Genomic DNA, 13,414 nt, shown 5'->3' on the forward strand with positions numbered 1-13,414 from the left:
TGAATATTTTAAGGTATCCTAATTAATCTTTTAAATATTATCTTCTATAACCTGAAAATTAAATGCACAGCATAGTATATCAATAATAAAAAAAAAAATTATAAATATTTAAAGTTGGGATTCTATTCTTGTGCAATCAGATAGATCATCAGAAAAGAGTCGCCACTTCACTCACAAACCTTCATGCTCTCAGCGTTTGCAGATAAAAATAAGGAGACATAAAAAGGTTGGATCCAAAATAAAAACAGATATTAGAAACTCGCTCTAGTTTAACTTTTTATATAGTTTTATGTAATTTCAAGTTACATAAAACATAAATTAAAAATTCATACCTGCTGGCCCAGACATCATTCTCAATAAACTACACTACACTAAATTCTAGGTTTTGTACTCATTGAATACATCAGATGTGTTAATACAGCTCTTTGTTTCTCTTTGTGCAGTTTGTGTGAACTGCTCCTTTAAACATGTCCTTCATCTAAAGGACAAAGGACACTCATTCAAGGACAATGATGTTCACATATTGGACAAAGAAGACAAGTGGTTTTAGAGAGGCGGAGGCCTCAGACACAACCTGTCTTCTATTTATCATGCTGCCCTTTCATCCATCCCCGGAAAGATGAAGCCCAATTCACACCTGCACCAGGTTGGACGCACCTAACTACCCACTTTAGGGGATACGAGGGTTTGGCAGAGGTGTGACTATTACACACTTCACCAACATATTGCTCCACTTTTATTCATTCGCTGTTTGCATCTGAGTTAATATAAAATGAGCTTTTATTTTGAAAGCAAAATGAATCAACCAGATGGTAAAGAGTCTCTCTCACACACACAAAAGCATCACAGCAGTTTGAACAGAAATAACAAGTTTCTAACATTTGAACTAGAAAGCATCATTTAAAAAAAAGTGCAGACCTGCGTTTTTTAATTTCAGTATTGCAACTCGGCCCCATCACGACTCTCGGGTCTCAGTATTGCTGATATGGAAGCAGGATGAATAGAAAAGCAGCAGCTCATCTGAACATTATTGCATCATGATGACATCTTTAGAGTGAGGAGGTTAAACATCAACACGATTCTGACACTTTGTCTTTTACAGGTGCATGTTGATGAGTTACAGGAAGTTACTGCACCGAACGCTGCATAGATAATAAACACACACACACACACACACACACACACACACACACACAATGTCTTTAAACTTGTTTGTTCTTTAGTGGAAGACTGAGATGTTTCAAGTTATTCAGGAGGAGGCAGGAAGACAGACGAGAAAACACCACTAGAAATCATAGAAAATGTGATTTATAAACCCTGTTTGGAAATTTAATGAGAAGTAATTCAGATTATAATATTAGTATTTATGATATTTATGATTCAGTCTTGTGGCTGTAGTGTCCAGCTCACACATTGATCTTTAATGTTTTCAAGAACCACTTACTTTGACAAGGAAATAACCTCTTAGCTTAACACATATTAAATAATAGTTATTTATTATTATAGCTTAAAAACATTTTGTATACATGTACATTGATAAATGCTGTATTTTGTATTTGACACATAAAAAAATAAAGTTGAAAATTGTTGTGTCTTGTGTCGTTCTAATTAAATTATAGATATTATTTTGTGTTTTTAAAAAAACAGCAGCTGTTTTTATGTTTCATTCTTTTCACATGTTTATTGTAATACAACATTCACATGTCCATCTGTTTATTTTAGGAATTATCAGTTAGGGAAATTGTTCCTCTTGTTCAAACTGGCTGTAAATAAAATTTGAACCTATCCACTGGGTCAGTTTCATGAATATTGTGGTAAAAAATTTTAAAATATGTCTGGATGAAGTTCAGAAAATGTGAAATATTTAGGAAAAAATCCCAGAACGTTAAGATGTTGAGCATCATTGATTCAGTTGTTTGTACGATGGCAGAGAAAAGAATATGAATAATATGTAATGAATGAAATAATGAATATGAGATACAGATATAACCTACTGGTATTTAATTTCTTCACTTAAAATAAATAATTACAACTAAATTGCAGCTTTTCTTTCTTTTTCTCTTTTTTTAATCTGGAGAATTAGGTTTTAACTATTATTTTTATAACTTTCTCTCCTGGGTTTAATGTGTTTCATTCAGATCTGTGGATATCTGCCTCTTAATCTAAACGATGATAGAAAATTATTTTAGACCATGCAGTTGTTTTAAAAGGTGTGGAAAAGCTTTTGTTAAATATTTACAACATACACTAAAAAATAAATTATCAGAGCACAGAAAAAGCAACCAGAGAAATGTTGATAGTCTGATTTGATCACAGAAAGTGTGTGAGCTTATTAAAGGAAAAGTTCCTGTTTGTGATAAAAGTTAAAACGTTTTAACTCCAGAAGGTTGTGGTCTTATTTAGCATCCGAAAGGAGGACACTTACTCCTTTTCACTGTAAAACCAGGAAATAGTCTGTAACTAATCAGATGTGAGGAGGACGAGGAGTTTGTGTTCTTGCGTTTCCAAACATACAGCAGCAACAGGAAGTCCTGAATCCACCTGACATGACTTTCTGTTCAGCATTATTGTTTTACTATTATTGTTTGGGGGTTTTTACTGGGACACGTGCTAAAACTGGATTTTATGTTACTTAAAAGTCCAAAACAGAATTTTTTAGGCCTGGAACAGATTATTCTAGTTTATTTCATCTTGGTAAAGGGCTATAGAGGATTTGTTGACACAAACAAAGTTTAGGAATCCACCCGCCTTCATCAACATGCTGTATACTAGGAAAGAGTCAGACACGAACGTCTGGGGAGGACGATCTGCAACACCACAGTTCAGTGTTAATGTGACATGAAGACGGCTGCAGTGTTTGTTCATCGCGGAGGACGTCTGCTGAGTTTTCTGACATCTTGTTTGTGCTGGTTAGTTCCTCCAGCAGGGGGAGGAAGAGCTTCTGTGCTCAGTGCTACTTCGCTCGGAGAAAATCAACCTCCTCCACATATTGAGGATCTGACATAATCCGATCTGTTCTGATCTCGACAGTCTAAAAGCTGAAATACATCAAAGTGCTGGCACCAGTTCGTCAGGTTCATGTATCGTTGACATTAGACTCTGCTTTTTGATTCCAGTTCCTGATGACTCCTGTTTCTGATTCTTTTCATTTCATCAAACTAAAATGTTAAAATTAAGACATTTCCAGGATCAATAGTCATTTTTCCATGATTTTTCCATGATTGCATTGGTTTTTCTGTTATATAAGAGATCCTCTCTCAGCCTCTGGTTCTGTTGTGGTTCAGATGTGTGAACATCCAGGAGGTTCTGACCTATAATGTCTCTCTTTGAAGCTTCAGTCAGGTGAGAAGGTTGCAGGTGTGAATCACTACAGCCATGATGGCAGAGATGATGTCTCTCCTGGACTCTTCTGGCCTTGGTCAAAAGTTGTCGGTTCAACTCCTCAGAACCACTGCTGCCATCAGTAGGGCGTGAAGAGAATCGATCCCTGGCTCGTTCTGATTGGTCCAGGAGCCGGACGCAGGAAGGAGGCAGCGAAGAGGGACGAGGAGGCTGAAGGCCGAGGATGCAGAGAGATGGTAGGGGTGAGGGGTGAGGAGGTGGGAGTGAGGAGTGGAGATGAGGAGAGAGTGGGGGGAGAGAGAGAGATGGATGAGGTCAGGGAGGAGGGAGAAGGAGAGAAGGGAGAGGGGAGGAAGGAGGGAGAGAGGGAGGGCTTCACCAACTCCTTCTGTGGAGAGGAGAGGAGAGGAGAGGAGAGGAGAGGAGAGGAGAGGAGAGGAGAGGAGAGGAGAGGAGAGGAGAGGAGAGTAAACAAGGAGACAACATAAGGAAATGGAATGAGAGGATGAAAGATTAGGGGAGTAACACAGGCAAAGAGACAAGGAAAGAAAAACCCAGTTAATGATTTGTTTTGTAGTGTGTTAAATATCTTCTGCACTGTTCTGAACCTAATTATGATACAAATAAAGTTTATTTGCATGTAAAAGAGAGAGAGTGGTAGAGAGAGACTAACCGTCAGTGCGCTGTGCTGCTGTTTGTTGTAAGGACTGTATTTGGGTTTGGTGGGTTTTCCTGCCACTCGGTCTTTGTGCCTCCTGCTGGAGATGTGCTGCAACAACAACAACAACAACAACAACAACAACACAATGACAACACAAAAAAAGTGACAAAGCTATGCGCATGTGGCTGCTGTGCGTTTCTACCTGTTTGAGCTGGATCTCAGAGTTAACGTGGACGTCACAGATCTGGCAGTGGAAAGTTTTGTTCTGCAGGCCGGAGCCCTTTAAACTGGAGCCGCTGCCGTTCTTTAACTTGGCTCCGGGTCGAGGGTAGGCTTTGATGGGCCCTGCGCCACTCCGAGCCTCCAACATCGTCTTGTGCTTCGAACCTGAAACCACACGGAAACCAACCATTTTCACAATATCCATGTTTAATTATTGTTTGTGCTCTTCATTTGATTAATCCTAGCTTGTAGCAACAACAGTTTCTGCTCTCAACCCCAAAACCACGTCATGAAAATATAGTATGTTTCCTCCTCACCTGCATTATGAGCCTCCAGCTGTGATAAAGAGTTGACGGCCACTTTACACAGAGAGCAGTACAGCAGCTTCTTCGCCTTCTCCTCCTCTGACTCCAGTGACAGAGGAGCTTCCTGGGAGGAGGCCTGGGAAAGAGGAGTAGGGGATGAAGAGGAGTTCACAGGTGCTGGAGGTGGAGAGGTTTTGGAAGAAGAAGAAGAGGAAGAAGAAGAAGCAGGAGAGGAGGAGGAGGCAGAAGAGGAGGAGAGGCCTGGGGCGGGGAGAGCAGAAGGTGGACTAGACGGAGGAGGCTCACTGCCTGCTCTGCTAGAGGAGGGGGATGAGGAGGAGAGATGTGGGGAGGAAGAGAGGAGGAAGGGTTTAAGAAGGGAGGAGGACTCGTTGAGACTGGATAAGAGTTCTGGAAGGAGGAGAGGTAGGTTGTAGACAAAAAAAGAAGAAGGAAGAATTGTTAAAATCGATCGTTATGAACACTAGTATTCAGATCAGTGGCATTAATACATGAACTCAACCTGTGTTAGCTGTCATATGAGGGGCGGGACACGTGGGGCTAGAGATGCTCCCTTCGGTCTCTCCAGTGATTGACAGCTTGGCTTTGGCCTTGTTCTCCTGAGACTTGAGCTTCTTAGCGTGTCGACTGCCTCTGTAATGAGCCTCGGCCTGAGACTAAGCAAGAGACACACAGAGCGAAGACATGTTATATTTCTCCACCTGGACACAGAGACCTGAAGTCCTGCATTTAATTTGAACACTGTGACGTTACAGAAACATTTTTCCGTTAGATGGAGAAATGTGTGGACCTGAACAGTGATGAACAGTTAAAGCAAACTGTAAACAGATGATATCTGCGCTGTAAAAACTGTTTGTGTTAGGTGTCACCACACAGTGTCAGTAACGGTGCGTCAGTACAAACCTTTACAGTGTCCTCGTGTGACTGTCTGGAAGCTCCATGACTCAACTCGTACACAGCTTATTAGACTGAATTAATGCTCTCCTCTTTCACTACACTCACCACCAATCATCCGAGGTGTATTTAATCTAGCTTAGGAAAAACCGGTTGCTGCTACAGAGGATAGATTCTGCACATTTCAAGTATCAAAACTGATAAAAACAACAGAAGATGTTGTGGACAGACTATGAGACAGCAAGAAAAATGTTAATTTTAGAGCCTGCTACTGTATTTTGACTGTTCACAACTGTTTTAATTGACTTCCCAATTCAGAAACCACATATTTTAGCTGCTAATGAGCTAGAGAGCTGATATTACAAACACGTTGGCTTGTTAGGTAACAAGCAACCAAGGAGTATCTTAAAAGAGCAGACACATACTTTGAACCTTGAAAACTTGTTCTCTGTCTTCTCTAGAGCCAGAAGAGAATATGTTTGTCAGGCTCTGACTTTTTTCTTCCTTTTTAAATATATTATTGTTAGTTTTGTTTAGTGAATTGATTGAATTGACAATCCTTGAGTCTGTCCAGTACTACCTTGTCTGTACATGATGTGCAGAGATAAACCGATTTCATCTTCTTACAGAAGACAGCAAACAAAAGAATTTCCAGATTCCAGATTATTCCTTTAAATCTGCAGCAGATGAATGTGGGTAAATCGCAAAACAGCAAATGTCTATGAACACATAAATACTTACATCAGAGTTGAACCGAAGTTGGCAGACAGTACAGGAGATGACCTGCTTCTTCTTGGGTACCATGGTGACGCCAAAGGTGTGGTTGATGACGGCCTTCTGCACCGGGTCCATCTGCAGGACACACAACAGAAGTCAGAGGCTACACACACACACACACACACACACACACACACACACACACACACACACACACACCGTGTTGAAGTTTGGGAAAAGTCCAACTGGCGACGTCGTCTCAACAGGAAAGGGAAGGAACGGTTTCATCATCACTGAGGCACCAGTGGCACCTATCAGTCCCGGCAACGCTGCACCACACCCACTTCCTGTAAACAGAGAAAAACAGAATTTGACATTGATTTCCAATAACTGCACTGATGACTGTTATTGATCTGAGTGGTGTTTAGCTGCTGAGCGTCAGTGGAAATGTTGACGGTGACTCTGCAACCATTTTGCCACCAGTTTATTTACATTGGTGTCATTATTTTAGCCACATTTCATTAAAATACGTTCATTTAGCAGATGATTTTATAAAAGTCTAATGACTGTGAAAGAGAGATGTCACTGTGTCTAGCGATTAATGTCATCTAGAAAGCTCAGTGAGAAATTCAGGTTACTGTTTTTTGTCCCAGAGCAGGTCGACCACTACAGGAGGGACGTGAGAGGGAGAGGAAGCTGAAATTGACGTGTTGAGTGGTTCTGCAGATGCTCCTTACTAAATGACTGATGTGACACCTAATTCACACACAAAATGAGCAATGGTGCATAGAAAATCCCCGAAACATGACACAGTCAATCATCTAACAGCATGTAAACCATTGGACTAATAATCATTTGTATTAATATCAACTGGTCAATAAATATGTCTAGAGCTTGTCCTAAGCTTGAAGCTCAACAAATATATTGCTGAGTGATAACAGATGGAGGTAATTCATCATCATCATCATCATCATCATCATTCAATCTGCAAACCTGAGCAGATGATGTGCATATGGAGCTGCAGCTGCTGGAACCGGAAAGAGGCAGTAATACAGAGAGGAGCTGCGCATAATGATGCCATGTGTCCAGTGGCTACAGGGCCAGTAGGAGCTGCTCTGTGCGTGGGTCTTAACTCTCATTTATCTCTTAAATTACATGTACGCAGGCTGCATCAGGCTGTTTAAGGTAAACCTTGACACAGGAGCAGAAGGAGAAGTTTTGGTCTTATTGGCTTTGTCCATCTTTTTTGTCTGTGTTCATTTCATCAAAGAAAGCTACAATGAAAAACATAATACATTTACATTTGTTTGTTGTGCATCCTGGTAACCCCGTCAGTAAGACAAGATATGACTAGAGCCTGTTCAATGAGGTGTGTTGTATAGTCCGAGAGGTAGTGTCTGATCTTTCTGATGTTAAAAAGGGCAAATCTGCATGCCCTTGAGATATACCCTTGATTTTGTCAACAAAATAAGACCAAACCAATAATAACAGCAGATTCCTATGAGTTTTTAATGTTGATTTTAACAACCTGTATTGAGAGATTTAAGAGTTTATACAGACATCTGTATGTATGTTCTCCAAATGTGGGATAGCTGTGTGGTCTCAGAGTTCATAGAGCAAAGCTGTGAGTCAATGTCTGTATTTATCACTACAGGTCATTATTAAGTTCGAAATAACATGATACAACATAGCACTGTGATCAAACACATGTAGCTGGACACACAACAGCTCATATCAGTATCTGGATTAGCCATTATTAGCTGGAAGATTATTTAGAACACTAAATACAGATTCACGTCTATTTTTAAAGATGGTGTAATGTGTCAGCTTGTTCGACCTGCCAAAATGAAAGCTTCGCTTCCCCGTGGAGATGTAATGTTAGTAAAACAAATCTGAATTCCTGCAGACTGTCATTACTAAGAAAATAAAAAAGGTATTTATTCTCACTGTGAAGCAGAAAATGATTAGTCAGCCAACTATGTCACAGTTAGTATTGGCAGTATTTAGTGGTTGGCAGCAGTTCCCAGAGTCAATTTGTTTGCCCGCTTGTATCAAATAGAAAACATCTGAACACATTCAGACTGTTTAGACTGCAGTTTGCTCATTAACTAAAATGTACTTAATTAACTGGCTGTGACTGTTCAGAAGAACTTAAACATCATTAAGGTGTAAGAGCAGTGGTTTGAGATTAGTTGCTCAGCTTTCCTGTCCACTCAGAAGGTTGAAGTCTCTCCTTTATGTTGTATTTTGCACCATAGGACCCTCACCATCCTGAAAGACACGTGACACCACTTTAAAGGCCATTTGAATAACTTTAAAAGACCCCTGAACTCCCTGAAGGACAATGCAAACAACACAGGACCCCGCTGAACATGTGAAAGCACGTCACGAATTCCTAAAACACACAGACACATGATTGGAGATACATGCTTGCATAGCCATCGCCGCTGTTGCCTTCACACTTGGCTGTGAAGCTCTCTATTTTTGTGCCCTCATCAGATCTGATAGAGGTCTCAACTTTCGTCAGCATGAGGGTAGTCATTCACGGCACCACAACAAAATGCATTCCCAGAAACTTGAGATTAAAGCCACACCAATCCAGAACCCTGGGTGCTTCTCATTACCTTTAAATATCTCTTTGTTGCAGTGAGAGAGGAATGGAGGACATGAGCCTTTGAGATCGAGTTATTCGTTTTTCTGACCAGTCATCAGTTTCTGATGACAGTGGTGCAACCTGTCAGCAGGTGTTAAGAGCTTTGTTCGCCTTGGAGTTTATATCTGTTCTTCCAGTTAACATCTAACTACTACTGTCAGCAAACACATGTGCATGAAAAATATCTCTGCAAGATTCCCTTAAATAAACTGTTTCACAAGCATCTTCAAGATTCAAAAGATTAAAAAACTCTATTAATCCCAGAGGGAGTTTTGCCTTGTTACAGTTGCTCTCAAATTAGACAGAAAGAAAAGGAACCACAATCAGAAAAGATCCACACCACCACAAATACGGAATAACATCACTGCAATAAACTCAATATATGCACAGAATATTTAAAGACTGCTGAATATAGGTCAATAATAATAGTCCAGGGTGGAATGACAACAAATATATGACATAAATAATGATTCTGATGACAGTCAGCTCCCCTCTCTCTTACAGTGGAGGGAGGAGTTGTAAAGTTTGATGGCCACAGGCAGAAAGGATCGCCTGTGGCGCAATGTGGAGCACTTGATGTTGATCAGCGTGTTATTTTTACATTTTGAAGAGATCCATTAGACTATATGGTAAATGCAATGATTGGAAGTAAAATTGCATTGTCCTTTAAATGATGGTTTCCCCAAAGCCCATTGAAACCACCCAAGACAATATCAGGTTGTGCTTAAAGACCCTTAAAGTTTTCTCGGTGAAGGATAAACCAAGGGAAAGGGACTCATAAAATCTGTTCAACCACATCATGTACCCCAAGAGAATCCTAAAGGACTATTTGAGCCTTCTCAAGGACCTCTCAGGTTTTTACAAACCTGTCTTTCAAACTGTCTCACCTCTTTTTTGTCAGTGTCTATCAACACCACACTCAAATATCCAATTTTGTCTGCATGCTTCAATTTGTGAAGCATGCAGACAAACTTTATTTGTGATATTTTATACAATAAAACTGTTATATACTCCATCGTGTTGAGCTCTTGTTTCCTTTGTGATCCGTATGAACTGGGGATAGATTTCAGTGTGTGTTTGATTAACAGAGTGGTGACAGAGTCGTCTTAATTCTGTCCTTCTGTCCTCTGAGATCTGGTTACAAGACAGATTCACACTCACACACAGAGTAACTCGTCTCTCTTACAGTAAGAGTTGCTGTTCTAAGAAGCTGCTATAAATAATGATACACAGCTGCTACTGCACTCGCATGGAAAGTTTTGGAACGACTATGAAAACAGGCCAACGAAGAAGTAACGAGTCAGACAGTTTTATTTCAGGCGTTTGGTGATTGATTAAAATATAAGTTAATGGCTGTTGTACCTGTACCAACTCTTAGTTGAAAGTTTATTCACAATTCATTAATAACTTGTTTTTCTTGTGTAGGCTGTAAATGAAATGAGAAAAATAAATTGCTGGACTGCTGAAAGGTTGAAGAGTAGAACTGACTATTAAAAAAGGTTTATTACAGGAACTGATACCAACTAGTTTAAACCAAGTGTTTAGAGCAGGCCTGTCCCAAAACTAATATTAATGTATCAGTGTTACTGTTCCCCTAATACAACATGCAGTATTAGCAAAATGTGCATGTCACATTGGGAGGTAGGATGTAAACATGTTATTATATTTAAAAGGGACAGCACAGGTATTATTGAGGGGACTGTGACATAAGTGACAGTTACAGTTGACTAAATGTTAAGTTTATGCAGTTCTTTATTTTTGGATATATGATATTTAAGGTAAGGTATGTTTATTTACAGTATATAGCACCTTTCATGCAAACAGGCAACTCAAAGCACTTTACAGTCAGTATTTGTGGTGCAGACATTGAAGTGGTGCCAGGCTACAAATGTGTGTGTGCATCTGGACAATAAGTTCGACAGGTCACTTCACACAATATCTAAAAGGGCAGAGATGTCTTTTCCTCCTAAGGTGGCTTAGGTCATTAGACATCTGCAGGAGGATGCTACAAATGTTTTACTAAACCTCAGAAGTTTGCTGTTTTATGCTGCAGTTTGCTGGGGAGGCAGCATAAAGCAGAAGGATGCGAGGCGGCTGGACAATGAGTCAGAATGAGGTTGGACTCACTAGAGGCTGTGGTTGAGAAACACACAGAGAAAAAGACAGACTATACTACATAGATACATCGACCAGCCCCTACACGACATCCTGATGCACCAGAGAAGTAGCTGCAATGGACGACTCACCTAAGTGCATCATTCATCAGGCTTTACAACACCCAGCAGATGATTAATTACCACTTTCATTATCTTTCTATGTAAAAGACTACCTGACTTTTTCCTTCTGGGATTAATAAAGTTTATGTTGCTTATCTTGCTTTTCTCAGTTGGTAGACTTTCTGTATTTTCAGCTTCCATATTTGTCTTTGGGTTCCAAGAATCCAGCAAAGTTTCAAAGATGGTCTGTTATAGCATATAGTCCTACTATAGTTATAGTAGGACATGGTGTAAACGCACTATTACACTAGAAGCATTAGACACTTGAGACTTGTCCATCATCTTTAAGGATGAAGGTGAATAAAGGTGTAGTTTGTCAGGTACAACAAAGCTAACAGGCAAAGGAGAAGGGTCTGTACACTCATTAGATCATTGTATACCCAGATCATTTCACAGTTCTACATCAAAGTTCATGTTCAGGTGCAGCATTTGCTGCATCAGCAGCTGCTAAGAAAAAAAATATCCATAATTTTAATCATATCCCGTCGTAAGGGGGGCATCCAGATTCCTGCTGGTCTGTCCAGTTTCCTTTGCAGTGGTCAGATTTATGTTTTGGCTGCAGTCAAGGTCGTCTCTGGCATTCACACCTCTCTCACACTCACAATGTTTGGAAGCTCATATGATGAAGACTTATGAAGACAGATCTCACGCAGAGATCTGCTGTACTGTCAGACTGAACTGAAACTGATCTGATCTGCAAAGCTCTGTGTCATCTCTAACAAGCCACCTCCATATTCTAACCAGTGGGTGTAGTTGCTAAGAAATATGGCTGGTATTTAATCACTTGGATACCTAGTGATTAAATCCAGCTGGTTAGGTTGTGCACAGCGTTTCAGTAAGTTGCCAAAACTGGAAGAATGCTGTTTGGTAGACAATTTACTTGATATGATTGAGGGTGTGGAGAAGTGCACGGACAAATCGATGCACTTTTATATATTATTTAGTTGCAGATGGTTATCACTGTGGAACTGCAACAATTGGTCAGTTAATTGATTAGGTGAAAATAATTAATTATTTCAATTGTAAAATCTGGTTCCAGTTTCTGAAATATGAGAATGTTATGCTTCTATTGTACTACTGGCATTTTTCACACTGTTTTGCAGACACAATGGTTAAATAATTAATTAATTAATTGATAAAATAAGTGACAAATAATGAAAATGATCACTGGTTACAGCTAAATTATCATAATCTTTCATAATCTGTGTATGTGTGTGGGTTTAGTTTGATAAAAGAGACAGGTGACATGTGTACACCTTAATTAGTAAATGAGCATGAAGAGTGTGGTGCTTCATGTTACACCAACATGTTTGCAGTAAGAGAGAAAGATAACTAATGCAACACTTACACAACATGTAACAGCTAAAGAGTTAAACATTGTGTATGTTGCTGAACACACTTTGTGTTGCACAGCGTGAATCTGCTATGAAAGGCAACAGAATGACACCTGCCACAATCAGCTGCAAGTTAGTTTGAGTTTCCTTTGAGAAAAGGAAACAAAATGAAAAGAAGAACAGAAAAACTCTGAAAATCTGATGAAACACAAAACTCAGCTGCATGTAAGAACATAATAGAAAACATTAGCACATAGCAACACACTTTGTAATATACTGTGTAGCTGTACCTGCCTTATTGTTTAGAACAAGGTTGTTAACTACAGTTTTGTTTCCTTTACACAGTATTTACCCCTTAAAACCAATTCAACCTTTATAGCTTATGTGTAACATAAATGTTGTCACCTGTCCAAATCTGCAAGAGGCATACATCTAATGGATGTATTAAGAGCTGGATACCAGATCACAAGACAGCCCTGACACACAACTAGTCACAAGATTTATAAGAGTACAGCTGAATGTGAAAATAAGCCTTAACGTATTTTTGATTTCACAATGATTGTCAGCCTTTCTTGCACAGTTCCTACACCTTCACAGTGTAGTTTGTTTGTTTTTGTGATAAATGGGTTTCTTTGTGAGGATTACTCCAATCAGCAACACTTAATCAGACCCAGATGTTCCTCATGTTTGTGCATTTTTGGTCCCATGGAGTTTTGGAATAGATGCATGTTCTCCAGCTGAGCCCCACAAACATGAATGGAAATTGAACAAAATAATCTCATGGCTCTTGTGGACTTTTCAAATGACACAGAACTGAATAGATCAAATTCTTATTATGAAAAGAGTCAAAACAAATGTCTATAAGAATAAATCTTTCTGGACTGGTGCATCATGTAATGAGTGAGAACTTTGGCAAAACTCATGTGCATGTTGTCATGTATAATTTACATCCTTCACACTTGAAGTTCTTCCCTCTACACAGTGCGTGC

General features: G+C 39.6%; 1 protein-coding gene across 1 annotated transcript in view; it reads right to left on the reverse strand.

Annotated features, from left to right (window-relative positions):
• Positions 1–578: 578 nt before the first annotated feature.
• Positions 579–13,414, reverse strand: part of znf385b (zinc finger protein 385B) — a 35,788-nt gene continuing 22,952 nt past the window's right edge. The window contains 8 exon segments of the mRNA XM_026376488.1: positions 579–3,591; positions 3,593–3,730; positions 4,016–4,111; positions 4,206–4,390; positions 4,543–4,941; positions 5,054–5,207; positions 6,187–6,297; positions 6,382–6,509. Coding sequence (XP_026232273.1) covers positions 3,190–3,591; positions 3,593–3,730; positions 4,016–4,111; positions 4,206–4,390; positions 4,543–4,941; positions 5,054–5,207; positions 6,187–6,297; positions 6,382–6,509 — 1,613 coding nt within the window. The 3' untranslated portion in view covers positions 579–3,189.

Source organism: Anabas testudineus, chromosome 21, assembly GCF_900324465.2.
Source record: "Anabas testudineus chromosome 21, fAnaTes1.2, whole genome shotgun sequence".
NCBI classification, from domain to species: Eukaryota; Metazoa; Chordata; class Actinopteri; order Anabantiformes; family Anabantidae; genus Anabas; species Anabas testudineus.